Genomic DNA, 26,595 nt, shown 5'->3' with positions numbered 1-26,595 from the left:
GGGGGGCGGGGGGCGTAAAGTGCAGCGCGGCAAACGAGTGGGATCGGACGACGGCTGCAGACTCGAAAGAAGGTGAAACAAGATCTCGCAACCATTCCGAGCGAGTTTGGGAAGTAAAGAAAGTCTGCGCAAACTCGAAGGGTTTCCAGACCTACTTGCGTGTGTCGGCTTCTCGGAAAAAAAAAAAAAGGCTAGAATAGTAGAAAAGAGGGAAGCTCAAGATCCAGCAACCAAGAAATTGCTTGGTAAGGATGGCACGAGAGAGGAGGTTTCAGAGAGGCATATGGAAAGAACAAGGATGCAGAAGAGACGAGAGATAAATGGCTTGACGAGAAGTCACCCCACGAAGACTGTGTTTTAGTAAATAAAATCTGCTTTTGCTATTGTATATAGTACGAGTTAAAACCAAAGAAAGCAATATGATGGTAGATCGTAGTTGTATCAGTGCAATCCACTCTTTTATTATTATTATTATTATTATTATTACTCACTAGACATTAAATTAACCCTTACATAAAAAGATAAATTTAATGTGCCCTTCTCGAAGAATAATTGAAGAACAGACATGTGACTGACGACTGCTTGCAGTCATTCCTTTCTCATACCCTACATGAGCTTGCGCCTCTTTCATTTACATGTTTGTTTATCGAGAGCCTCCCTTCCGTTTTAAAGCTTGCAGCTAGTGGCGGGCGCGCCTTTTGTTCGTAAGCTGGCTTCTGTTCTTTCGGTTCCGCAGCCGGTGTCCGATCTCAACTAGCGGACAACGCGCGGACGCGGGAACCCCTCGGCATTTCTTGGAAAGTAAGCCACTGCACATACGCGCGCCTCTGGGAGTTTGTGAGTTTTAGGTATTTTTAAGTGCGTTTCTGTCAACGGGGCCGAGAGTTACAAGGACAGTGGCAGTGTGGGCGAGAGAGCGAGATGTGTGCGAGGTGCTCGAGCGTGTGAATGCGCGAGTGAAGATCTGCGTCTCCTTTTCTCTTTAGTTTTTCAGTACACTTGCACCACCCCTATTTTTCCTCACTTCTTATTTTCGTTTTGTGTGGTCAATTACCAGTGCCCCCTCTTGCGTTTGTGCACCCGCGTTTACTCACAACCGGCCGCTTTTCTGCGGTACGGCCAATCGTCACCCTTCCCCCCCCCCCCCCCCTCCGCCTAAGAAAAAAAAGACAAAAAAAAAAATCAGAAAAGACAATTCTCAGATTTTTTTTCTCTCGCAACATTCTTTTCTTTTTTGCTTCTTTAGCTTTTGGTTGTGCGCTATACCTCCGACTGGCGTATTCCTGTTGGTCTAAAGAAATATAAATACGCTTCTCGCTTCTCGGAACGCCGCGGCGGCTGCGCGGACTTCTATCACTTGTCGACCATGCAGGCATCTCATCGTTTCGCAGGAGGGACACGCTAGTCAGTGTTCAAACTCTGCTCTTCCTCCGTGTAGACGCGTTGCCACCTTGCTCACCACCCGCTAGTCTTCCTCTCTTGACGGATATTGTGCAGTCGAAGAAAAATGAAACAACTCCCGTAGCATGGGTTAAGTGCTCGCGCTTCATTCTCCCAGTGGGCGTGGTTCTCTCGTCGCGACTAGAAGCTGGTGTCTCAGCCCCACGTTCTCATCGACACCAATCGTTCCTGGAACGTCTGCTTGGAAGTCGCCCCCAAACGGCGTCGGTGAGCCGCCCGAAATCTTAAAAAAAAAAAAAAAAAGCAGCATCTAAACAACATGCTGTGTTCTTCGCCATTTACCGTTGCCGTTTTTTTCAAGCGAAGACACGCAGCCATGCCGTGGTCGGCGACTTGCTGTAATTTATGACGGAAGTTTCCGCCCTTTCCAGTTGAGGTCTGCCCTTCTTCTTCGATGTCTATGGCATTGTTGCGTTCGGCGTCGAGGGTGCATGACATGGTTGCGGTTATAGCAGGTGTGGTTATGGCAGATATAGCGAAAAAATCTAAATATACCGACGATGATGTGCGCGCGCGCAGTTGTCGAATTGAAAAAGACATCTAAGGCCATTTCCGTTACAATAGCCACGCAAAAGAAACGAAAAGCACTGTAAACTTGGAATGCATTCACTGCGACAAGAAACTGTGTGGATAAGGAAACCAGCTTTTGAGCTTCTCTCGGCATCTCAAGGTAATGTGCGCGTTATCGCTAATCCAACGTATTATTTCTTTAACTCGCATTAATGATAAAAGGAATGTTTTGGGGCTGCAAATTCACCGTTAGTTATTATAAAAAGAAGGGAGGGTAATCTTTCCAATAATTTGTCACGGCGTTTGTTCTATACAGCACAACCCACTCGCCAGGATTATCGAAAGTAGCGCAATGTCAAAAGTCAAGCGCGCTTTACCTTTTCGTAACTAAGCGTCTCTGCATATGGCAACATTTTGTTCTGTCCGCCTCTTGCGATAAGTCCCACGTCAGACGTCCATTTGATAAAAGAATGTTATGGTACTACAACTTCCATATATACGTAAGTGGTCGATCTACATTTTTTTTTTTTGGTGTAACTGAGACGTAACACTGAAGGAACATTAGATTGCTGCTGATTTTGTCAACCGATTCGATTTCAAATCGCAGGACAATGTCTTCACCAAGAAATTATGACTTGCTTGTCATGAGGAAACACTATTTGACAGTCACAGATATGTGCGACGTTTCACTGCAGACCTTCGGGGGTTCGCATCCAGCAGCGCCAAGGACACACAAGCATTACAGCGGGAATTAGGTCAAAAGTTAGCATATCAAAACAAATAAAAATAAAATTTGAAGAGTTGAAACTGACCAATTATACTGCCGTTATTAGGTCAGCCTGCTATGAATCAGTAGCCCCGCTAGCAAATGTTCATTTCAATTTTTTTACTTTACAAGTAAGCCTCATAATATTCAATGTTTAAAATTTGTCGTCATTCTGGCGTGCCATGACGTTTTATAGTTAGTGCTCTCAAATGAAAAACCTTTTCATTTCTTTTCTTTTCTTGAGGTCGAGCGACCGACCTCAAACTCATAGTTTGAGTTTGGTGTGAGGTTGAGTGAGGTCGGTGGTGGCATCAGAAAAATTGAGGTGAGGTCACCTGATCAAACCTCAACCTCAAAGCGTGAGGTTGAGGTTGAGTGAGGTCAGGAAATTTTTATTGAGGTTGAGGTGAGGTTGCACTTTTTGAGGTCAAATGCCCACCTCTGATTACTGGTATCGTTTAAGTGCACTTACGAATATTTGCACGTACAAAACAGCAACGGGCACATCCCCGACGCTCCTTACAGCAGGGAAACCCGGCTGGAAACGAGGTTTTTAAGGCGACAGCCTTTAATGGCTCATGCTCGCGACCACGATCGTGTCCGTCCGTCCGTCCGTCCGTAACGCTTTAATTTGATCACGTTATCAGTGGCGTAGTTGTACCTTGAACTAAATGATGACGTCATAGTTGCCGGATGTTATGTTTGGCAGGAGCTGCCAACTCGGGCCTCTCCTTTCACATGAGAGCTCGGTGATAGATCAGAATCAGCCTGCCAGGACAGTTGCGTTCACATTACCCCTAAGCCACGCGGTCAATTTCATATGGCTTGCTTAAAGCGGGGATTTATATGTGGGGTGGTATACCTGCACTGTCGCGTCATACTGTTAAAGGAGGAGCTTGTATGTCCTCCTAAATATTACGGCGAAAGTCTTTAATGAATCATGCTCGCGGCCGCGGTAGAGGAGGAAGGTGGGAGTGAAAAAAGAGAGGTGCCGTAGTGGAGAGCTTCGGACCACCGCGCTACAGGTGCTTTTGCCTCATCGCACTTTAGCGGACCAAAGTGCCCCCTAGAATTTTTCGCCCGCAAAAAAGCAGGTTCTCCTTCGGCGCGCACCCCTCGTCACATGCCTCGATCCTTGAGGTCTATATTGCCGACTTCATGCCCGTGGTTTTTATGAAGTAGTTGTTGTTGTGGCTATAGGAAGAAAGAGAAGAAAATGCACAGGCTTGCTACTGGCTGTGTAGCTGAGCCACCTCCGCTGCCTCGCGCGGAAAGAAGAGAAAATAGACAAGAAAGAAAAGAAGAGGGAGAGAAAGACGCGCGCCGCAACAACAGCCGTCGTCCACCACCACCGAAGCGGTGGCGGGTGCAATGACGGCCTACAACAGATAAAAATCAGTGGCTGGCTAGTCCCCGCCGCAAGCGGCGTTGACCTACCGTCCCAGCCCCGTAGGGCCAAGAACTGCCACCCTTCACCACCTCCCCTTTTTATGAAGCGGAGCAGTGCCTGGAAGGCCTTCGTCGCCAACGATTGCCGCTGCCGGTGACCTAGAATCTTGATGTGATTTGCTGTGATGTGACGTGATATAGCTGTGACGTGACTATACTGACTTCATCTATCCCTCTCTTACCCATCACTTTTATATCCACTCACCCCTTTCCCCCCAGTGCAGGGTAGCAAACGGGTTTTTCCACCTCCTCTTCCTCCTCTCCTTGCCAACATCAACGTTACTAGAACAAAGTTGGCCGACATGCTGTCATTTAAAACGCGCTTCAGTGTAGATGTATTCTTTACTTAGCTCGCGCTCAAATGTCGTTAGTTTGGTCATCTTGAGTACGAGTCTACCACGTAAGCACGCCAGCATATACGACTGCATGTTCAATTCTATTAATTTGAGAATTCTCTGTTTCTATGCGCTCGCTTGTTCTAATCGGGTTATTGATTTTTCGAAGGGCTCGATGTTTATTTTTTGGGCTAGCCTCGAGCATTTTACGCTGACGCTTTTAGGGTGATAGCTTGTAATGGCTCATGCTCGCGGATCGTGTCCGTCCGTCCGTCGGTCTGTCCGTAACGCTTTTGTTACATGGGAGGCGGCAGCTGGCAGCTGACATAGCCGAGCACTAACTGGACGTAGGGCTATAATAGTAATAGTAATAATAATAATAATAATAATAATAATAATAATAATAATAATAATAATAATAATTGGCTCACAGGAAGGGAAAGGCGCAGTATCTGTCACACTTACTCAGTGGACACCAGAACCGCGCCGTAAAGGAAGGGATGAAGGTAGGAGTGAAAGTGGAAAGAGAGAAAGAGAGTCGTAGTGGAGGGCTACGGAGTAATTTCGACCACCTGGGGATCTTTAACGAGACTGGTGGGTTTTCCTGATGGGGCTGGTATAGGTGGGTCACCGCCGCTTGCGGCGGGGGGCTAGCCTGGCACCAAATTTTTATCTGTTGTAGGCCGTCATTGCACACACCACCGCTGGTGGTGGACGACGGCTGTGTTGCGGCGCGCGTCTTTCTTTCCCTCTTCCTTTTTTTCTTCTTTATATTCTCTTCTGTCCGCACGAGGCAGCGGAGGCGGCTCAGCTACAGAGCCAGTAGCAGGCCCGTGCATTTTCTTTTCCTTCTTCCTACAGCCACAACAACAACACTGACATCGCACAGCACACGGACGCCACTTCGTTTCGCCTCCTGACATTACATTTGATAGGCGCTGCCAACTCGGGCCTTTCCTTTCATATGGGAGGATGATATCGCAATCAGCTATGCCGGCCAATACCCCTGCATTCACGTTATCCCTAGGCCACGCAGGCACGTTAATACGGCTCGGTTAAAGCGGGGCTTTATATCTCTGCTAGTAGCATACGCGCGTCTTCGCGAAGGTGGGAGTGAAAACAGAGAGAAAGAAGTACCGTAGTGGAGGGCTTCGGACCACTGCGCGATAGAGGCTTTCGCCTCATCGCACTTTACTGGTGAAAAGTGTCCCCTAGAATTTGTTTGAGCTAATCCATGTGGGAGTCTTTGCATGGACTTGGCGCCGCGGTACTTCCTCGAGTCGCAGGTACTACGTACATCACCGACCACCGTTCGTTTTCTTTGTCGTTCGCTGTCCCCGTTTCGCTAGTACACATGCCTTTTACAAGGCCGTGTTTAGACGTTCGTATGACGCCGAGACGAGAGATGGTCATGCCCTACGAATTCGTGTATCGGACGAGATGCGTATGATGACTGCCAAACTTCGCATCGCGCAGTGTACCCCGTGCCCATGCATCGGCACCGAAGTGTGCCTGGACGGAGGAGTTCCGTGAACGACACTAGCGTCTAGCTGTGTGTGTCCTGACAGTGAGACAGCCCATCCCTATGTGCTTCGATTTGCATATCAGGCCTTGGTTCGCCCTTCTGAAATCCCTGCTTTTGAAATCTGCTCCACTCATCCACCACATCCGGATCAGAGGAACTTCTGCGCCTTCTTTAGATATTTTCGAACTATTGTGCAGACATGTTCCAGTCTCTCGCGGTTATTCCGTCTGAACACACTCCGAGTATTACAGCCTCGTCGCTCTGCCGTCCTCTTGTGGAATCAAATATGTGTGTTGGATTCTGTGAGAAGGGGGCCAGAAACTGGGCTGGACGTGCTACCGATGGAATTTACATCCAGTTTTGGCATGCAGTGGGTCCCAGTGGGAGGCTAACAAAGAGGGTTCCACTTAAGTTGATGACAATGCAGAGGGCTATGGAGCAAAAAAAAATGATAGGGGTAGGTAACATTAAGAGATAAGAAACGTGCAGAATTGATCAGAGAAATAACTCAAGTTACTGACATCCTAGTGGAAATCAAGAAGAATAAATGGGCATGGGCAGGACATGTAGTACGAAGAGAGGATAACCGATGGTCGGGTGACAAACTGGATTCCAAGGTAAGGAAAGCGTAGCAGGGGGCGGCAGAAAGTTAGGTGGGTGGATGAGGTTAAGGAGTTCGCAGGAGTCAAGTGGATGCAGCTAGCACAGGGCCGGGTTAATTGGAGGAATATGAGAGAGGCCATCGCCCTGCAGTGGATATAGTCAGGTTGATGATGATGATGGGTCCCCTTTTCACAGAGATTAAGCTCTTCTTCAGTTAACAAATGCTTTCAGAGTCCTTCAGAACTGGTCGCATTGTTCTCATATCTACAAATGATGCTTCTTCGTCCCGTCCGCGGGATAGGTGGCCAGTTACTAATGTTATAAGGGAGTAATTACTCATTGCATTCACCCAAGCGCAGCCATACGGCTACAAAGGAAAGCTATACAGCTTTCTCAGAAACTTCGTAGTTAAAGAAAAATTCGTCCTGATCCGGGAATCGAACCCGGCACCACCGCCTTTCCGGGGCAGTCGCTCTACCGACTGAGCTAACCAGGACGGTCAGCAGATCAGATGGTAGGGCGAGAGCGAATTGATCTATAACTCGAAGTGGGAATAGTGTTGGTCAAATATTTAGGGGAATCCCCCAAGGTGGAGTAGATTTGTAATAAGGGAGTAATTACTCATTGCATCCACCCAAGCGCAGCCATACGGCTACAATCTACTCCACCTTGGGGGATTCCCCTAAATATTTGACCAGTTACTAATGTTAAACACCGATTACGAGGTATTGGCCAAAATAATTGTCTGACGTCTCGGAAAACCGCTCCCATCCCTTTTTTTTCCACCAAGTTTGTTCAGTACCTGGTTGTGACATCCATAGTCTGTCTTCAGTAACAAGCAATATCATAAAGTGCACCATTTGTTGCCATTCTCAAGGTTTACTCGTGCCCCTGAACCAAGAGAAGGCTTTCGATTTTCTGGAACATGGGTACATTTATGCTACCCTTGACACCTACGGTTTGAAGCTCGAGCACTCAGCCAAGCAGAGTGGGAGGCAGAGCTGGTTCACACGGGTCTCTCTGAGCAACGCAGCCTGCTCACCAGGGCCCGGGAGACAGCCCATGCCAAAGGTATCCTGGACTGAGGAAACCACCCACGCTATTCCGTTAAACAATGAAAGTTCTCTCTCTCTCTCTCTCCTGCATTCCTTTTTTTCTTTTAATGAATGACATGTATAAGGACATTTGCAGCACATTGGTTCTTGGTGGTTGCGAAAGTGGCCTTCTTTTTTTGCAACACGTGGCATTCGCCAGGGTTGCCCGCTCTCCCGCATCTTGTTTGTTCTGGCATTGGAGCCGTTCCTCTTGGCTGTGCATCGTCATCCTCGTGTTACACGTCTCCCATTGCTAGGCAGCGGTACAGTGCGTGTCAAAGCATACGCTGACGTCATCACGCTGTACCTTGCAGATAGATGAACGAAGCGTGCTTGAAGTCTTGTCTATTTTCAGAATTATATGCCTCTTTGCCTAGGGCTGCTCCGAATTACTATATAAGCAATTTGTCATAGGGTTTTCCCAGACGCGCATGTCCTCAGCAATTCCCTTGAAGTGGTGCGAGCAGATGCGCATTTCAGGTATTTATACCTTGACTGTTTTGGTGTCTCAGAGGGAATGTGGACTTCAGCTGCAGAGGGCATCATAGCTATAGCGTCGGTTGGCCCAGTCTTTCATTTTACCTTTGCGTGAATGATGTATACCTAGTCCATTCAGTGATGCTGAATACCCCTTCCCATTAAAAAAAAAGTCGATGGGTCCAATTGGGAATTTTCCAACTGAAATGAATTGGTCAAAAACCATTTGTGTTTTCGCCATCCATTGAGTCCGACCATTTTATATGATCGGTGTTTCTCATTGGCAATAATTGGACACCTATGAAAACCAAATGGTTCACTAATTGAACTTAAATGGTATACCCAGTGAGCCCGAATGGTTTGAACTAACATAGCGAAAAAAAAAAAAAGTATGGAAACGCAATTCCAATGTTTTCTCTCGAGGAGGTACAGGGGAGCCGCCTTTTCTAAAAGTGGACTGAAATTACAAATTTTTACAGAAATCACGAGACAAGCATGCATCACACACGGAACTAGCACAGATTCAATGTATATATATCCACAGGATACTTTGCAAAAACTTATATACTCCATTCGTTGAACATTATTATTATTATTGAACAGTGCTGCTGGGACCACTGACACATCTGTTATTCAGAGTTAACTTATTTAATTATGCTTGCACTTAAGTGGACACGATAAAATCAATTAATAAGATTAAGCGGCATATACTTTATATAAGAACCCACTATTCTCTTTATAGAGGTATGTATATATGTGCATATCTCAGTCAAGGATATCACTGACTTGACTTTCCCAAGTTAGGATCTGTTCCCTTTAGTCCAGTTAGAACCAATGGGAAGCCCAATTGGTTTTCATTCCCAATTGGGAGAGAAGAAACCAACTGGGCATTCCAATTGGGAGTGAAGAAACCAGTTGGGTTGGACAGGACCCATTGGGAAAACATGCATTTGAAGCTGACAGAACCAATTCAACCTGACTGGTAGTCCGAATTGGACCCATTTATTTTTTTTTTAATGGGATTGTACCTGTGCCACATTGCAAAACCCCCACTCCGCCTTATGAGAAGCATGCAGTCTGCGATGTCCGCGTTTTAGAGCGCAGCTCTTTGGCGCCCGTTCCTGTTTCGCGTCGTCGCCGTTGTCCCTCGTAACCAGCTCCGCAGCCGGCCGCGCTGGCCGCGCGCGCTCCTGGCGCCATCGTTTGCTGCTGCGTGTACCCCCCCCCCCCCCCTCGTGTTCTGTGCGTGCTCCTGCCGCCACCATTCACCACTGCGTGTACACTCCCCCCTCCTCCGTGGTGACGGCCGCGCGCGCTCCTGCTTCCATCGTTCGCCGCTGCGTGTACCCCCCCCCCCCCCCCCCCCTTTCTTCTTCCTGCGTGGTGGCGACGGTGTTCTCCGGTTATCGAAGCGCAGGCTAGGCATCAGCGGATCACTGTGCGTGCATCCCAAGCCGAAACGCAGAGCCATGTTTACTTGACTTGCTAGCGGCGTCAAGAGGTATCAGGCAGTCATTGTTATCTCTCGGCAAGGTATTTTTAGTTACCTCTGCACGGGAATTGGAGGCGACATCCATATTAACCAGAGTGAGAGAGGAGCACCGACTCTGGCGTGCTGCAATGCATTCGGCATAGGCCGATTTTGCCTCACGAACGCTGAGCCAACGTCCGGCACTCAGCTTCGCACTGTGTTCTCTCCAACCACTCCCCTTTCCTTGCAAATGCAGCTTCGGGCACACTTTCCTCCTCTCTCTATCCTCCTTGCAGGAAGTCAAACCGGCGTGCCGCCTTTCGACACTGCCGCGAAACGAAATGCCCCCGGGCTTGATCCCGGCGACCGCGCCAGTGTCGTGGCCATGGGTGAAGAGCAGACGAAGCAGTAACTTTGCGCGTCGGCTGTTAGCCTGAAAACGCACAAGTGGAATCATGATCATCGTGGCGCGTGCGCCAACTTGGATCTTTTTTAAGGTAAAAATTTAAGGTAAAGCTCCAGCAGTGTCGTTTTCTTTTATCGCCTACGTGCGCCCGTGAGAATGAATCGACAGGTGCATGCAGACAGGCCACTCAACGAGGTCACCGGTATGCGGACGAGACAGTGTGGCACACAGGTGAAAGGCACATACTGTGCATTGTTATTTCAGTGTTGATGGTACGAAAGCACAATGGAAGAAAGTATTTTGTCGCTGGCTGCGAGTCACGATATTGCAAAGAAAAAGAACAACCATGCCGTATTTCTAATCATAATACCGTGCATAATACTCACAAGACGGCTCTGCGTAGAATGCAAGAGAAGACAGTGACGTGAAACGAGTCTGCATGGGGACCTTAGGAATGAGTCAGCGGGCCGGGGACATATGCGAGCCGTGACATAGGCAATACACCACACGACAGTGCAGACGACAAACACAATTGGCAGGGGTATACGCCAGCGCTGGCGACACGAAGCAGACGACAGACGCGACGGTATTGCGGGAGCGGTGGCGCTGTGGTGACAACAGCATCGATGTTAAATAAAAGCGCCATCTATCATATGCACCACCAAGCTTTCTCCGATGTGGCAAAATTTCACCCTTCCCAAAAGCGGAGTCGGCATTCCTATCTTACTCCATGATATTAACACTGGACCTCAATACGAACAACCGTCGGCCTTCTATAAATCGTTTCCTTTTATAGGCATGCTAAGTCCATCTACCCTGATGTCAGTATTGTTGAAGACAGTGTGGTCGATGTTATGGACGAGCTATTAGCGAATTTGACATAAGGCAAAACTTCATTTAATTGCGATGATCGACAGAGGGGTAGGTAGCATATCTACCAGCCTTCAATTCAGGCTGAGGTGCGATTTAGTAATATGGCTATTACTAACAGATGGCTACAAAGCTTGAATTACATTCAAATGCCAAAGTGAAGTGCAATAGTTAAAAAATAAATTGACAAAGTTTAGTTAGCCACCTTATTGGCAAGATTCAGCTTCTTTCTGATGCCAGGTGACACTGCTTTTGTAACACCAATCCATCTCAATGTCTAAAAAAAAGTCACATATAAAAATTTTGGTGCATCTTCAATGAAACACCCAGCACATTACATGCAAAACAACATTCTTATGCACACTAATTCTGATGCACAAAAGGAAGAAAGGTAATTTTTGTTGATGGTATCAAGATAAGACATTCTCAGAAAAAGTAATCATGGTGTATTTCCATTTGTAAGAAGTGGTGTATATTTACACTTCACAAACACTAAACATGTATAGTCTATTCTTTATTTACAGTATGAAAGATAAATATTGGCTGTTTAAGAAACAAGACTCGGAAACCTTCAACAATATTCAAACTGATGCAGGGCTAGCAGTAAGCATAGCATGCACATCAGCATCACAGAGATCAACTCGTCAGAGATAAAGATTCTCAAAAGCAGAATACACTGAACTGCACAAACTGTTCAAGGAAAGCTTTGTCAATTATCAGATGTCAATTATCTCGCTTGCAGCATGTTGTATATTTATTCTACTGTAGCACCCAATCAAGATAAAAAATCTCTGGCCCCCAAAATTATCTTATGTATGCCTTATATATAAATATATATATATTTTTTTCGTTTAGTGTAGAACATGGCAGCCAATGCTTTACACTTCATTTTGCCAATTAGATTCTACATTTTCAATATTTTCCCATAGTTTACTGATAATAAATAATGCACATACTCTAAAGATAGGATATTGCTTTGTCATCAAGATAATTATTCCCATCTCTTTAATCACTCACACTTCTTTGAAACGAGAATTTACACAGAGCCTTACTGCCGCATATTTTTCTTCACAAAAGGATGTTTGTTCTGCAGGCACATCAGCAAGCCTCTCCAGCAGTTGATTTGTTGTCTGTAGGCTACTAGTATAGGTAGTAGGCAATATCTTTACAAGATGAAATTCAGTGAATGCGTAACTTGACACTCTCCTTGACACGAACATAACTGCTGCTACAGACATTGTTCAGCACAGCGAGCATACACAGTGTGGCAAAACTGATGGTTTTCAAGGGGACAAGCAAGCAATGGCTGTTAAAACAAAAAATTCAAACAAAAAAAACACAGTTTTTCACAATTACACATCTTAGAATATTAGTTCAACTTGTATTAAGAAGGCACAAGCTCACTTTAGTGACTAAGGCACATTGCATCGGTGCCCTTCATAGCGGTTCATTCGGATAGAAACATATAAAAGTAAAAAAAAAAATTGCATACACATATAATAGCATAATTCAATGAACAATATTTACATTGTAAAACCATACAAAACGGCATCGGTGGCACAATATATATTCAGCACACAATTGCCAGAGAAACAGAATCTAGCCCTGGCTACCACAAAGTAAGAACTGTATGTAAAAAATACATACTACTTTACTTTTGCTGCCCACATATGCCCTGTTCCCAAGATCTCAGTGCTTTAAATTTGCTCTGAGTTTTTGTGCCTTGGACTAAAAATAGTGCCGATTTATGATGCACACAAATTTTGTCCATTGTATTTGATTTCAAAATGCATAGTGCATAAAATAAGCTTTAAAACAACTGCAGTGTTTGATATGTTTACTGCCTGAAACATTATGTGTGAAATACTATGCAGTTTTTTATCTGTGGGGTGCCTATGATCAAAATTGTCATGGCAACTTTTCTTGCAGCTTTAATGCAAAGCCTGCTTTGTTATTTTGCATTTTGACAAGACCAACTTCTCTGTGCATCAACACTGCCTAGAGCCTTTTTATGCTTTAATTATGTTAGGTCTAATTTTTTTTCACTGAACCCTCCATTTGTCAGTACTTCAATAGCAGAAAGCCTGAGTGCAAATATCTGCAGTTGCAAATGCAGGAAGCATGACCACAGTAGAAGTGCCAAAAGTCATCTCAAGCAGAAGGATGTGCGAGGAGGGACATGGCTGATGTAAATTTCTCGCTGCTTAGAAAAAATCGCTCAAGAAGCAAGAACACAAATGAGGAACCCAAGGCACAGCCCTCAATATGATAGTTTTGCAGCTGGCACTGTTCAGAGAAAACTCAGTTTCGAGACAGTGTCACAGTAAGCGTCTCAGTCACAGTCAACAATTCAGATGTCTGACATGTCAGTTCAGAAGGAAGTTCTGGGTGCAAGATAACAAGGATGAAAAAAAAAAGGAATAACATACAATTTTAACAAAGCTGAATTAGACAATGTTTTCAGAGGTGGCAAGATCAAATGCAACTTTTTGCAGTGATTTTTGTTCTATGGCCACTTGTGGCAGAGAAAAGTCAAAACAGAAATGTTTCATTAAATCTAACAAACCAAACAAAAACAACGCGTAAACATCTGGACAACATGTGTCAAACTCAAAACAAGCATGCACCAATCCTGTGCATATGAGCACTACTTTCACATGTGCTACAGCTTTGACACAATAGGTGAACTTATGGCCAACAAGCATGTCTGCGATTGCAAGGTTCATCCAGAAGAGCTTGACGCTGCTGCCACAGATGTAAGCAAAGGCCTGTTGCATTAGGCAGATGCCCTGTCCTTTGGCCACAGCAGCACCAGGGCATTGTTGGGTGCCTTCTTGAATGTTGGCACTGAGACACTGGACGTGCTCTCCACTGCCAGGCTACGTGGCTTGTTTCCGAGCATGCACTGTAGCTGTCCAGACACCATGACACGCAGATCCCGTTTCTGAGACCTGCAAAGTCACCACAGCAAACAAACAGTTGGAACACTAGTATGCTGCAGCAGATGTGATGGCGAATGTTTAGTTTGCATTCCTGAGCCATGTGGATCCTTACTAGATAGCCCTTAGCCCTAGAAAATAGCTTATGAAGGCTTATTCTACAATTTACACAATTGTAGGTCAATTTTAATACTGATTACGTTTACACTCCACTGCATGACAGGGGAAAAGGGGATGGGAGGAGACATACCCGTAGGTGCATTTTGCAATGAAAATTTAGTAGCTGGACTCCATGTCCTCACAAATGCTGCTGTTACCACTGCTGTGGTCCAACAGCACACAGTCATCCGCATATCATGAAAGCGAAATGCATGATACCTCTCTACTGTGCGATGTCAATTAATTCACATTAAACAACCCTTCGAGAGCCCTCCACTATGGTGCCCCCCATAGCCCGAGTTGCTTTTGGACATAAAAGCCCATAAACCGACCAAGCTTACTTCTAGCATCTGTCACTCCGGTACGAACTACGAGAAATTCCTTCTGCAGACCATCTTCTACATTTAGACCACAGTATCTTCCACATGGTCGTCATACGTTTGACGAACAACAGGGATTCAACCTTTTGATGGCTCCCATGGTCAAATTTGTTACAAAGACCTCAATCAAGTGTAGACTATGCTGCAACATACACAAAGCAACTAAATTCTGTCCTCTTTCATTCCTGCGATGTGCTCACTATTAAACCAGAAGATGGCAGCACCCCTAGCGGCGACGAAGAGCGTAACTCAAGGAGAAAACCTCCCATTGCTTTCACAGCTTTTATGAAGGCCATAGAAAAAAGCATGTGCTTCTGTCAAGACCAGCTGTGGTTAAAGTTAGCAAATCTGTGTGCTCTTCTTTTATTTTCAGTTTACATGAATAAAAAGATAATAGCCATAAATAGCAGGAAATGAAAAGGAAATGAGAGGAGATAAACAAGGCAGAGGCCCAACTTGCCTTTGCCACTGGCGAACAACAGCCCCAACCAGCTCTCCAACTCTGTTGCTGTCGGCTGCATTGTTTGTGACCAGGCAGACGACCAGGTCATTGTTGCCCCGCAGGTGCAAGACAGCCAGCTGGTCCGGGCCAGGGGTCACACTGATTCCTGTGAGCTGCAAGAAAAAATGCAATCAAAGAGCTACAGCAGCAGCTGACGTACCTGCTGCATGTGCTAACCATAACAGGCTTAATTAAGAGCACGGATACTATTTTTGCTCTTTTTGGTTAGCTTTGGTCACAAGATGGGTCAACAAAAACTGTGTACAACATTAAATATCTTGACTTGCTTATGTTTAGCCCACATACTTATTTCCGCATTTTTGCCATCTTGAAACATAGCGGACAAATTAAGTTGGCATTAAACTTTGTGACTGTTTATAGCAGAAAGAGCGATACCTGAGGGACTGGCACCTTAAATCTGAACCTCCAACTTACTCTATCGTTAGACAGAAGCATGACAATGATATTACAATGGTTAAAACCCACATGAAGTGATTGTCAGCCTAATTCGCTGTTCAGTGCCCAGTTAACATTAAGAGCAATGAAACAGCAATGAAATAGGCGAGTGGAAAGGAAGCAAAAAAATGGAATGAACGCTCACATCACTAATCGGGATAGATGATCGCAGAGTCTTGAACTTCTTGTTGTCCATCTTGTAGATGCAGGTGTCGGTCACCACAAGGGCACGGTCGGATGACTGGTTGTGCCGGTTCATCTGAGTTGAGGAAGAGCAGCAAAATACAGGTGTGATCTCAACCAAAACGATTTGAGAATTGCTCTGTTTACAGTACGCACTGTCACAGCAGAATGACATCCATCAGCAGCGCAGCGACTTTACAGAGTTTATGGCCCAATGTCGATATGTACACAGTCATTTTCCTAATGCTCGATGATGAGCCATGACTACCATGAGTAAATGACTACCATGACTACCATGAATACGTGCTCAGTAAAAAAAAAATGTTATTAAGCGAAAAGCTGGAACATACCTTGTTCCTACTCTCCAGCATACATCACTGCATCCTCACAGAGTGCATATAGTGTAGCACAACAGAGCGTCTGCACTTCTCACGAAGCGTGGACAGCTTCAACCAATGGTGGGCATTTGTTTTACTTGCCTGGCCGAGCCAAAATAATGGAGCTAGTTCTTTGAGTGCTAAAAATGGTGCTGCACATTTCACATATCTATAATTATATGATTTCAGCCATTTCTAGGATGCCGAAAATTCTCTAAAAATAAATGTTAACGGTTACAATCCCAGGCAAAAATCAAAATTGGTTCAACTGGTTTAAGGAACAAATTTACAGTTCATACCAGTCGGTTCCGAGTTGAATAGCAATGGATTCCCTACTGGAATTCAATGGGATCAACTGGGAATTTGTTCCTTAAACCAGTTAGACAGGTCTTAGTTAATATAAAAAGAAAGCATAGCTGAGTAGGGATATTGCTTTTCATCAGATGCAGCACGCCGATACCGGTCACCAACTACAAGCGTGACTCATCCTCTTCGATACTCAACCTTGTTTGCAACGCATTTCATAGCATATGAGCTACAAACAGCAGCTAAATATTCAAATGGCAGTCAGCTAGCTTTCCGCACTTCATGTGCCTGGAGAGCTTTATATTCATGCCATGACACTTTTGCAGTGTTAGTGCATTGTTTTCAGCATTGCTTGTTTCATAGACAGGCCTGTTACCAACGAGAAATAAGTGCCATGCACCAATCCCAGGTGAAAGAAAGAGCCCATTTTCAGCTGGATTATTGAACTCAGAATCACACCTTTTGATACTTTTCCAGCTAGAAAACATCAATTCCAGCTGGAGTGGCTTCAGCTGGAATTTCATTCCTTTCCAGCTGGAGAACAGCAATGAAGCTGCCAATTCAACTGGAAAAGAGACTTTTCCAGCTGAAATGAGTGTGCCACTGACAAAAGTCTGCCGAGCAGCCATTTTCCTCTGGGAAGTGCATTATCGATGGTCATGATCAAGCTTTCTGTCAAAGTGCCATAGATATGGCCAAATGAATATGTATATGTCCCAGCAATGTCCTAGTATGTGCTTCTGTACACTTAGAACTCCACTGTCTTTGCCACTTGGCCAGCATATGCTGTATGGATGAGAAAGGAAAGAGAAGGAGCCACTCCCAGCTATATACTCTATACACTCTCCATCACTTTTACCTTACCATCCTTTTATTCCCCCCTTGTAGTGTTTTGTGTCAATCATAGATGGCACACATACTCAGCAGAGTTCGACCTAGGCAGCCATGCTGAGCAGCGCTGCCTGAAAGCCGAAGCCCTGGAATTTGTTAACAGAGAAGCAGCCAGCCATCCGGAGGTAGAGAAAAAAAAAAAAACAGAAGAGATGGTGTGCGTGCTGCGACTTGAGTCTGTATATGCAGATGTGATGGAATAAACCAGTTCAGTTAAATTTCAATTAAGTATGAAGACATCACACCCGACCCTCATACTGCTACACTTACAACCACTACTGACGCTCAACTCGGTGATGGGTGCCAACAGCAGAACAGTTCTGAAGTGTTAAGGGCCATATAACAACATTAACTTACCTTTTTCACAAAGCTGGAGAAGACAACCTTGCGGAAGTTGTCCTTGCTCTTTAGGCCTGTGACAGCTGTGATATACGGCAGGCAGGCATCATTCTCTGCCGTCTGCATAAAAATGAGCAGCCGCTTTCATGCGAAGTCAATCTACGCAGCAAAAAAATATGATTTCTGAACATTCTTCTAAATGTCAAAGGAAATTCTAAGGAATAATGAACTTAGCAGTTGAAGACTTTTTGCCAAGTACATGTACAAACTTTACTACTCTACTAGGCCATTGTATATGTGGCATACTATGAAGGTTAATAAGTAAGAAAACTCGCATATGCCTCCATTAAACAGTCACACTTATGACACTATCAAAGTTTCTCAGTGACGGCATTACAGAAAATTACAGCGCAAAATCCTAAGCCATGTAATGAGTACCCAGTGCCAATCTTGCAATTTCAGCTTTGTTAACATTAGTTGCTGAAGCTAGTTCACAACTCGGTAGTGACCATTTTAAGATGCTCTACCTAAAGTATATTTACTTCCTTCAAAGTTCACCATATGAGCATCATGGACAGGCCATAGCACAGATGTCCAAACTTCGCCTCTCTGCTGGCCAGTGACGATACACAACTGCTCGGGGTGGTCCAAGACAATAAAACACTATTGACCAAAAATTTCTTTGAAAATTTCTTAAAAATAAACAGATCTGAAAAACGCTGAGCATGATTTAAGTGCTTCTCAAAGTGTTTGTGCAACAATAACAATTTTCATAAATATGTTCCACCTAGCTCATGTAGCACCGGATGGTATATTGGTGGTTTAAACGACCCTCATTCTCAACTCATACACCAGGGTGAGTCAGAAAAAAAAAAAAAATACATTATAGGGGTGGGGGCACGTCCTGCACGCAATGTCACTAAGCTGAACGTTATTTTGTCCACCCTTTCCCCAACCGTGTTGCTTTCTTCACATCGATTTCCTTTGCATGCTTCATCTACAAACGTTACTGCCGTTTTTATGACCAAATGGCAGCCCCTCACGACTGACACCATATGGGCTACATGACACCTCATGCAAAGATTTGTTCAAGAGGCTGGCACTGGACACTTCAGCAGGATGCAGAAATGAGAACTCTGAAAAATTACTAGATTACCAGCTTGCTTTTGAGGACAGCACATACATGGCATAGACACTCAGTGACATTCATATACGTCAGGGTTCTCAAACTGTGTTCAGTAGAACCCAGGAGTCTCTTGAAGTGCTTTTTGGTATTTCCAGAACACTCAACTCCATGCATGTCTCAAACCCTAACTTTATTTTTCCCACTTTATTTTGGGCCTAATCCCACTGTAACAGCTCACTGCTAACTGTCTCACAACAAAGCCAGTCACTATAATTGCATTTCAACACGTTTCCTACAATTCCATGTGTCAGCATGATCCCTTCTGTATGCATGTTAAGCAGCAAGGGATGGAAGCCATTACACGCAGCAGTTCCTCAGAATCTGTTGAAAGTGTGTGAAGTTCCCAGAGGCTCCAAAGATTTAGAATCCATGCTGTAAGTAACGCATACATTATACAGCGATGTTCAATTAACTGTTTTGTCTTTAAGCGTGGACAGTGCAAAGGCGATAGGCACAAAACATGTTCCAATGACGCGTAACTTCAATGGCACTGTGCGTGCTCACCAGGGACAAGTAGTTGCCATGCCACTTTCGCGTCTGGCCCCAGTCGCGACGCCTGCCAGCCAGCACATCTGCGGCAGTCACCTTGAGGTGCAGCTGCGGCCACTGCTCCCGCGGGACCTTGCGGAGGATCATGCTGCCACGCCATCTGCATAGGCACATGTGAAACTCCGGCATGTAATGATAGCAATGCTGTTCACCTGCGAGACTCAGCAGATCTACAGACAGAGATATTGACCTCCATCAGCTGACAGCTATATGCACAGCATGGATTACAAGTAAACATTTTCTCGATACCTGTTCTTTTTGGATTGCAAATGAAAGAGTGAAATAATGATTGCTATTTTTCTTCCAAGTCCTGCCATTCTCCTTTACCCCTTTCAGCACATACGTCACCAAAAGAAATAAAGAAAAATAATGATGCTTTATTTCTGGACCAAGTCAATTGTACCAAAGGCTAGTGCTGCTATCGTGTCACATATGCCAAATGTACTTATGCAACATTAAAAGGAACCATCCTGGTTAAATGCATTCAGGCCATAGGGCTTACTTCTGAGCAGTTATCGAAACCTAGCTTTTCAATTAGTGTTTTACTGACACCGGCAGCTTGTAAGAAGCTGATCTGGTAAAAGTGAGACACAGCAGTGGTGATCTTTATCACTGTAGGAATGTCACTGTGTTAACTATATCAAAACGCACTCCCAAGCATTATCGGTGAAATTGATAAAGGTTAATGCAGAACTTGCAAGCCGCAACACAATACCTGTGCAATTGATAGAAATAAGAAATATATACAATCACTCCCAGAAACACTCTGCTCATTTCAGTTAAGCCAAAGTAAGGTTATTTGCAAGTGGCCCGTACGAAGTACGCACGTGCAAGGAATAACTGGTGGTTAGTATTGCCCCTGCCCACAAAAAAAATGGTAATGTATTAGCTAGTATTGCCCTCAGTGTTTTCATGGCACTAAAAGGGTGTCTGTCACAGTTTAGCAACTCTGGCCATTGAAAACTCCTGATAATCTCTTTTCATATGTGCATAGTGCTTCCTCTTCATAGTTAACTGTCAGAAGAAATTTTGCATGGCCCTCCACTATAATTTCTGTTTGTCCACCTAGCAAGAAAAATAAGCCACAACCAGATATCAGCTGCTAACCAGCTCGTCTATAAACTGCATCCATGCAGAGAAAGAGGAATGGTGCCCGCTACCTAGAGAAGATGGCCTTGAGCCCAGGCACAGCCTCTCGGACGCAGCAGGGTGGAGGAGGCCATGCAATGCCCTTGCCATAGTCCTTGGTCTGGTGCACATTCCTGGGAAAGGCAAAACAAAACAATGTATAAAGTAAACCCTTAAAAATCAGCAATCTTCATTTCCAATATGCCCGCACCATGGTGGCGCAGTGGTTAAATGCCCAACAACTAGACAAGTCCACTTGTCGAAATGTTGGCTTGACCTGTGAGCTGAGGCTCACAGGTCAAGCCAACATTCTTGTAATACTATATGCTTGTAATATATACAAGCATTCTTGTAATATATGCTCATGTGGTGTGCGTGTTTTCTGAAATTGCATTAGTGTGCGGTCAAAAACTGCTGGGAGGGTTTACCATGGTGGGAGTGGTTTATTTCTTGGGGCAATACTTGGTATTCCGCTGATGTCTAAGTCCTGGCCCATTTGTTCGAAGCGCATGAGAAGCGGCTTAATCAACTGGGGCTTGTTGTTGAAGCTTGTCCTGGATGGATGTTTCGTGACAACTGAATGAGAGAGATGTTTTGGCTGAGACCGAACCTTAAGGATGTATGCACATGTTAGGGCGGATCATCTGTCTTTTAATGCAGGTTCATCTGTTTCCACGTAGAGGTTGGTTATTGGGGATGTTCTTTACGCGCCAGATGCTAACCATAAACTAAGATTGTGTATGGGATCTAGTTGTTTTAAATAGGATGTCCTAGCTCAACCATATACTATGCATCCATATTCTAACTTGGAGTGCACCACGGAGCGGTAGATCTGCAAAAGGCATGCTCGGTCGGACCCCCACTGTTTCCATGAGAGTATGTTCAGGACGTTAAGTGCTTGGGCAGCTTCCTTTTTCAGATTGTTCATGCGGGGAAGAAATGTAAATTTTTTGTCGAATGTGATACTCAAAAATTTATGTTCTTGTTTCATTGGTAGTATGGTTTGGTTGAGGTATAGCATGGGATTAGTTTGTAAGCCTTGTTTCAACGAGAACACAACGACCAATATTTTAAGGAGAAAACTTAAATCCATTGCTGTCTGTCCAGGTAGCTAGTTTATTTAGTATCAATTGTAGTTGTCTCTCACAGGCAGATATGCTGGAGGAAGTGCATCTATTTGCAGGTCATCTATGTAGACGGAGTAAATTATGGACTTTAGGATTACTGTAACTAGAGTTCATTTTCACTATAAAGAGAGTTGTGCTCAGAATGCACCCCTGTGGGATTCCGTTTTCTGGTGTGAAAGTTGTGGAGTTGTGTGCCTAAACGGACTTGGAATGCACGATTCTTGAGGAAGTCGTTCAGGCAGCTCAGCATCCTGACACGGATACCTAGATCTGCTAGGTCGCGGAGGATACCGAACCTCCACGTGGTGTCATAGGCCTTCTCCAGGTTGAAGAAGGCCCCGATGCAGTGCTGTCTGTGGTTGAACGCTTCCCGGATTGTGTTTTCGAGACGGACAAGGTTGATCGGTTGTTGATGATACATTTTTGAAACCGCATTGACGAAGTTGCCGGGATTCAAGAAAAAAGTTAGTCTGGTGTTTACGATGCTTTCAAAGGATATTGCAATTCAGCTGGTTAGGGCTAATGGTCCGTAACTGCTAGGACTTGTGGGAGGTTTGCTTGGTTTAAAAAAAGGGTATTATTATGGCTTTTTTCCAAGCTTCTGGTATCTTGCCAGTCGTCCATATTTTATTTTAAAAAATTCAGCAATGCTTCTACGGCAGCTTGCGAGAGATGAGCGAGCATTTGATAGTGCATATTATCAGGTCCCGGTGCTGTTTTTTTACCAAAAGATAAGACTGTTTAGTTCATGTATTGTTATAGGTTCATCGTAGTCATCATTTATACCTGTCCAAAAAGGAAGCTTTTGTTTTTCTGCTATTGTTCTATGCTTTTTATTTTTTTGTACCTGTTCCCACATTTTTTTTTAGGGCAATGAGCTGTTTATAGAGGACACATACTTTTGCCATGAGGCTTTCCCCGCATTTTTCCGCACGTACCGTGCTCTGGTTTTAGCTTTCCTGAAGTTAACCAGGTTCTCTAGAGTCTGATATCTACGGAGGATGCCCCACACTTTGTTTTGTTCCTTTTTTTGCTAATTTACATGCCTTTGTCCACCATACTTTGTGTTTTTTTCTTGAGTGTTGTGACGTTTGCAGAATGGCTACTAAAGCTGCTGAAATTATGCACGTGGTAAACCTTTAATTTATTTCTTCTATAGTCAAATCTTCAGAGTACACTTTTTCTAATGGAGTGTTTGTTCTAAAAACCGACCAATTGGCGAGGTGAAGTTTCCTGCGCCGTGGTCTTGTTGGAATGATGGATGTGGAGGATGATAACTTTAAAATGGCGGGTGAGTGATCAATCCCATGGGGTCGTCTAAAACATTCCAAATAAAATCATTAAAAATGGATGGTGATGCTAAAGCTGGATCGAGGCAGCTCATGTTGCCCGAGCTGAAGCAGCAATAAGTCGGCTTTCCTGTGTTAAATAGATATATGTTGTTTGATAAAATTAAATCTATCATTTGTCCTCTCGCGTCAATTCGTTCGCTACCCCAAAAGTAAGAGTGCCCGTTAAAATCACCAGCTACCACATATGGCTCTGGCAATTGTTGAATAAAGTTTTCTAAGTCACAGACTGGCAGTAAGTATAATGAACAGACTGTGTTTGTTTTGTGGCTGACTATGTTGACTGCAACTGCCTCTAGGTGAGTGTTCAATGGTATTTCCCTTACAGGAACATCGCTTGGTGTTATGATTGTGACGCCTCCCGAGAGTCTGCTGGCCTGCTGTCGGTCTCATCGGAAGGTTTTGTATTTTTTTAGGATATTTGTGTTTTGTGAACCAAGGTTGGTTTCTTGAAGGCATAAAGCTATAGGTGCTATTGATTTAAGCATATCTGTGATATCCGTATAATTTCTAAGCAATCCTCTGCAGTTCCAGTGTATTATGTGAGCCATAGTGGTATGTTGGGGAATAATTACTTATTTTCTGGTGGGGTTACTCTTGATTTCTCCCTTTTTTCTAGAGAGTTTCGTCGCCCCTGCCCCACAGTCGTGGTGAGGGTGAAGTCCATTGCTGTGTTTGAAACGCTTGATGTCCATGGTGAGGCCCCAGACGGACGATCCTTTGGCCTTCCCCTACAGGGGGAAACCTTGTGGGCTACCAGCTCGGCGGCCGGCAGTCCCTCACTTGGAAAAAGCAGGGCAGTCTTCGCTGCCTCTGCGTGGGGCGAGTTGGATGGCCCTACCATTGGCTTAGATGTGGCCTTGGTAGGTGCCTGATTGCAGTGTAGCGCTTCGCCCCTCTGCGCTACGTTTGCATAGTCTGCTTTAGCTGTAAACAGGAAAGGGTTATTCTGTGCTAACAGTTTTCTTGCTTCAGCAAATGATATACTATTTTCTTTTGTCTTTATTGTAATGATTTCTTTTTCTTTTTTCCAAGTTGGACAAGAAATAGAGTATAAAGGATGTTCTCCCTCGCAGTTGGCACAGTGAGGCACTGGAGCATCACAGTTCTATATGGTGATGTCATTAATTATCACACACTTTAAGAAACAAAAAGAAAAGAAAAATCATGTAACACGTATTGAACTTTCGTTAATGTTAATGCGCTCTTTTTGCCAAAAGTAACCAAGCAAGAGGATTTGTTTTCAGCCATGTATTGAAGTATCTATGGCACCTCTTGAGCTGTAAATCTGTGCAAGGCAAAATTAATCTTAGCTCTCATCTTTCAAGACCATGTAATGCATTGGCATTACTATTTTCACTTTCACAAAATATGTCTGCTAAGTTCTGTGTGATGCTGCCAAGTGGAATGTGAAGAGGACGAAATGTGGCAGCCAATCGCATATGTGTACCCACAAGTAAAAATGTACCTTCCACCTAAAGTGTCCCCTCTTCACTCACATATCAACCTCCACATCCTAAAGGCCTCAGCACGCTTCCATCCAACCTTCAGATGGTGACACAAATGGTTCAGCTAGCCGCTGAAGCTGAATGCAGAAGATGCAGATGTCAAGCAGACTTTAAAGCTAACACACATAATCGCATTAAGTGCACTGCTCATATTTGACTTCCTTTATGATTTCTTTAAAAAAATTTAATGTGCGAAGATGTAAAACTCGACTAGCTGAGCACGTAATTTGCACCATTTCTTTTCTCAAGAGCTACACTCACTTGAAGGCTGTCCTCAGGTCAGAGATGTACTTGCGGGCGCAGTACTTGCGGTAGTGGGCAAGAATCTTGATGGCAGCTCGTGTCTTGCGGTAGTGCATTCGAGCTATGGCCCCACGCCACATCTGGGACCAACCAAGGAAGAAACCAGCGCAATTGAGACTTTCACTCTCTCAATATGCTACTTCCATATCATTTACAAACAACTTTTTTGTGCCGTCTTAGTACCTGTCATGAAAACAAATTTAAGATGCCTGCATCCAGATCTAAATTTTCACGGCACAGAAAAGAAAAACAGAAAGAGTACGTTCTGATGCATCATAATGAAGTCTTGAGAATATGTTGCAAAAATACCGCTGTCTATATTTTCTTGAGAAAAGCTAATGTTGTTTAGTCCTCACATACTCTAGTGTTACGGTAAGGCTTGCAGGCACAAAAGGGGGAATGTGCGGCAATGTGCACGCATATTCAGGATGCTGAAGACCTACCAACCCCTTTGTATTGCAGTAAATCAAAACCTTGACAAGTGGCTAATTTGGGTTAGTTAAAAGAACAGGTATGCAATTGGAAATTGTACATTACAGAATTCAGCAGGGAATTATTCCCAACTGAATTATATTCCAAGAAAAATAAAAAATAAAATATGTGAAATGACAAGAACTTTTCTTTTAGTTTAGAACCCTGTGAATTCTTTTTGACTGGTGCGGACTGCTGACAGATAGGCAAATGCTGAGTGATGAAACATTGCAGTGAACAAATGCTTGAAGAGTGAGGATATGATCTAGTGAGTTTATGAACTATTGCAAAAGAAAGAAGAATTATATTACCAGAACGTCGCTTCATTAAAGAGCAAGCTTTGAAAGCGAATTAAATGCGCTAAACGCAGCTATGCCTCACTTTCTGGAGGAAGACAACGATGCGAGGGATGATTGCAAGGCGCTCATTCTCCAGGCGTGACAGCGTCTGCGGTGACCGAATGAAGATCTTGGTGCGGCCATACTTGACATCATCTGAGCAGCCCATCTTGTCAATGATGACCTCGCAACCATCTCGATCTGACCCCCGGTGGAAATTGGGCCATGTGTATTCAGTTATCATCTTGTACCTGCACAAGAACGTACCCCAGTGAGGCAGTCACATTCAGCCAGAATGCAAGTTGGCAAATACTATGAAGTCTACAGCAAATGATACTTTTGCAGCCATCTTTTGTGCATGATGAACTATAAATGCAAATCTGAAACCAAGAAATGCAATAAGAAATGATGCGTGCCATTCTGGTATGTTCAATTTCTGCAGATGCAAATTCCACAAAGAGCTTCTTCAAGCTAAACATTAGGCAAACGAAAAATTGCTGTTGCATTAAATCCAGAATACTGCAAAATTGATGTCAATAAAGTTGCAGTACTTGATGACATGGAAAACCTTAAATGGACTATAGTGGTAGGCATTGTAGCAATTGCATGACACGAGACTAAGCACACTAAAGAAAAAGAAGAAAGAAAAGAAAGAAATATTTCAAGACTATTTTTCCAATCTAAACTAAATTAGCATGCTGGGTGCGTTGTTCATGTGTCCAACTCCTCTGCTCTGCAGACCATTCCAAATAGACTGCCCCATTCATTTCTCAGTTTACAGAGCACTAACTTCATGCGATCTCGCTCATTTTCTTCTTTTCCTTGTTTAGTGGTTGGTGCACAGCATACATTCATTCTCTCATTGATAGTAATGCTGAACCTCCTGGGACCCAGCAGAATTTAAATGCCATTATGCTGTAATCCTTGTTGCTGCATTCCTAGAGGGTAGTATTGAGAGTATGTTGAGCAGGCCAATGCACATAACACCATTCTCGATGCTCTTCTTTTATTTTCTCTACCAATGCCAAGACAGCCTAACATTTGACTGTAAACCTTGATTCACACTGACAAAGTTTTGCTTTATTGCAGTTCTCCTTCTCCCAAATACATTGACAATGTAAACTGTAGTTTTCGAGC

General features: G+C 44.2%; 1 protein-coding gene across 2 annotated transcripts in view; it reads right to left on the bottom strand.

The window, feature by feature from the left end:
• Positions 1 to 11,393: 11,393 nt before the first annotated feature.
• Myo31DF (Unconventional myosin ID) overlaps positions 11,394 to 26,595 on the bottom strand; it is a 122,120-nt gene continuing 106,918 nt past the window's right edge. For both annotated transcript variants that reach the window (XM_084594092.1, XM_084594091.1), the window contains exons 15-22: positions 25,502 to 25,709; positions 24,608 to 24,729; positions 20,395 to 20,496; positions 19,190 to 19,334; positions 17,518 to 17,619; positions 15,549 to 15,662; positions 14,906 to 15,060; positions 11,394 to 13,918 (exon numbers count right to left, since the gene is read on the bottom strand). In XM_084594092.1, the coding sequence (XP_084450218.1) occupies positions 13,744 to 13,918; positions 14,906 to 15,060; positions 15,549 to 15,662; positions 17,518 to 17,619; positions 19,190 to 19,334; positions 20,395 to 20,496; positions 24,608 to 24,729; positions 25,502 to 25,709 (1,123 nt within the window). In that variant the 3' untranslated portion in view covers positions 11,394 to 13,743. The remainder of the gene's footprint in view (positions 13,919 to 14,905; positions 15,061 to 15,548; positions 15,663 to 17,517; positions 17,620 to 19,189; positions 19,335 to 20,394; positions 20,497 to 24,607; positions 24,730 to 25,501; positions 25,710 to 26,595) is intronic.

This window comes from Amblyomma maculatum, chromosome 2 (assembly GCF_055883805.1).
Source record: "Amblyomma maculatum isolate TAMU_Amacu chromosome 2, ASM5588380v1, whole genome shotgun sequence".
In the NCBI taxonomy this organism is placed as follows: domain Eukaryota; kingdom Metazoa; phylum Arthropoda; class Arachnida; order Ixodida; family Ixodidae; genus Amblyomma; species Amblyomma maculatum.
Note: the sequence above shows the minus strand (reverse complement) of the source record. Positions and strands in the feature narration are given on the sequence as shown.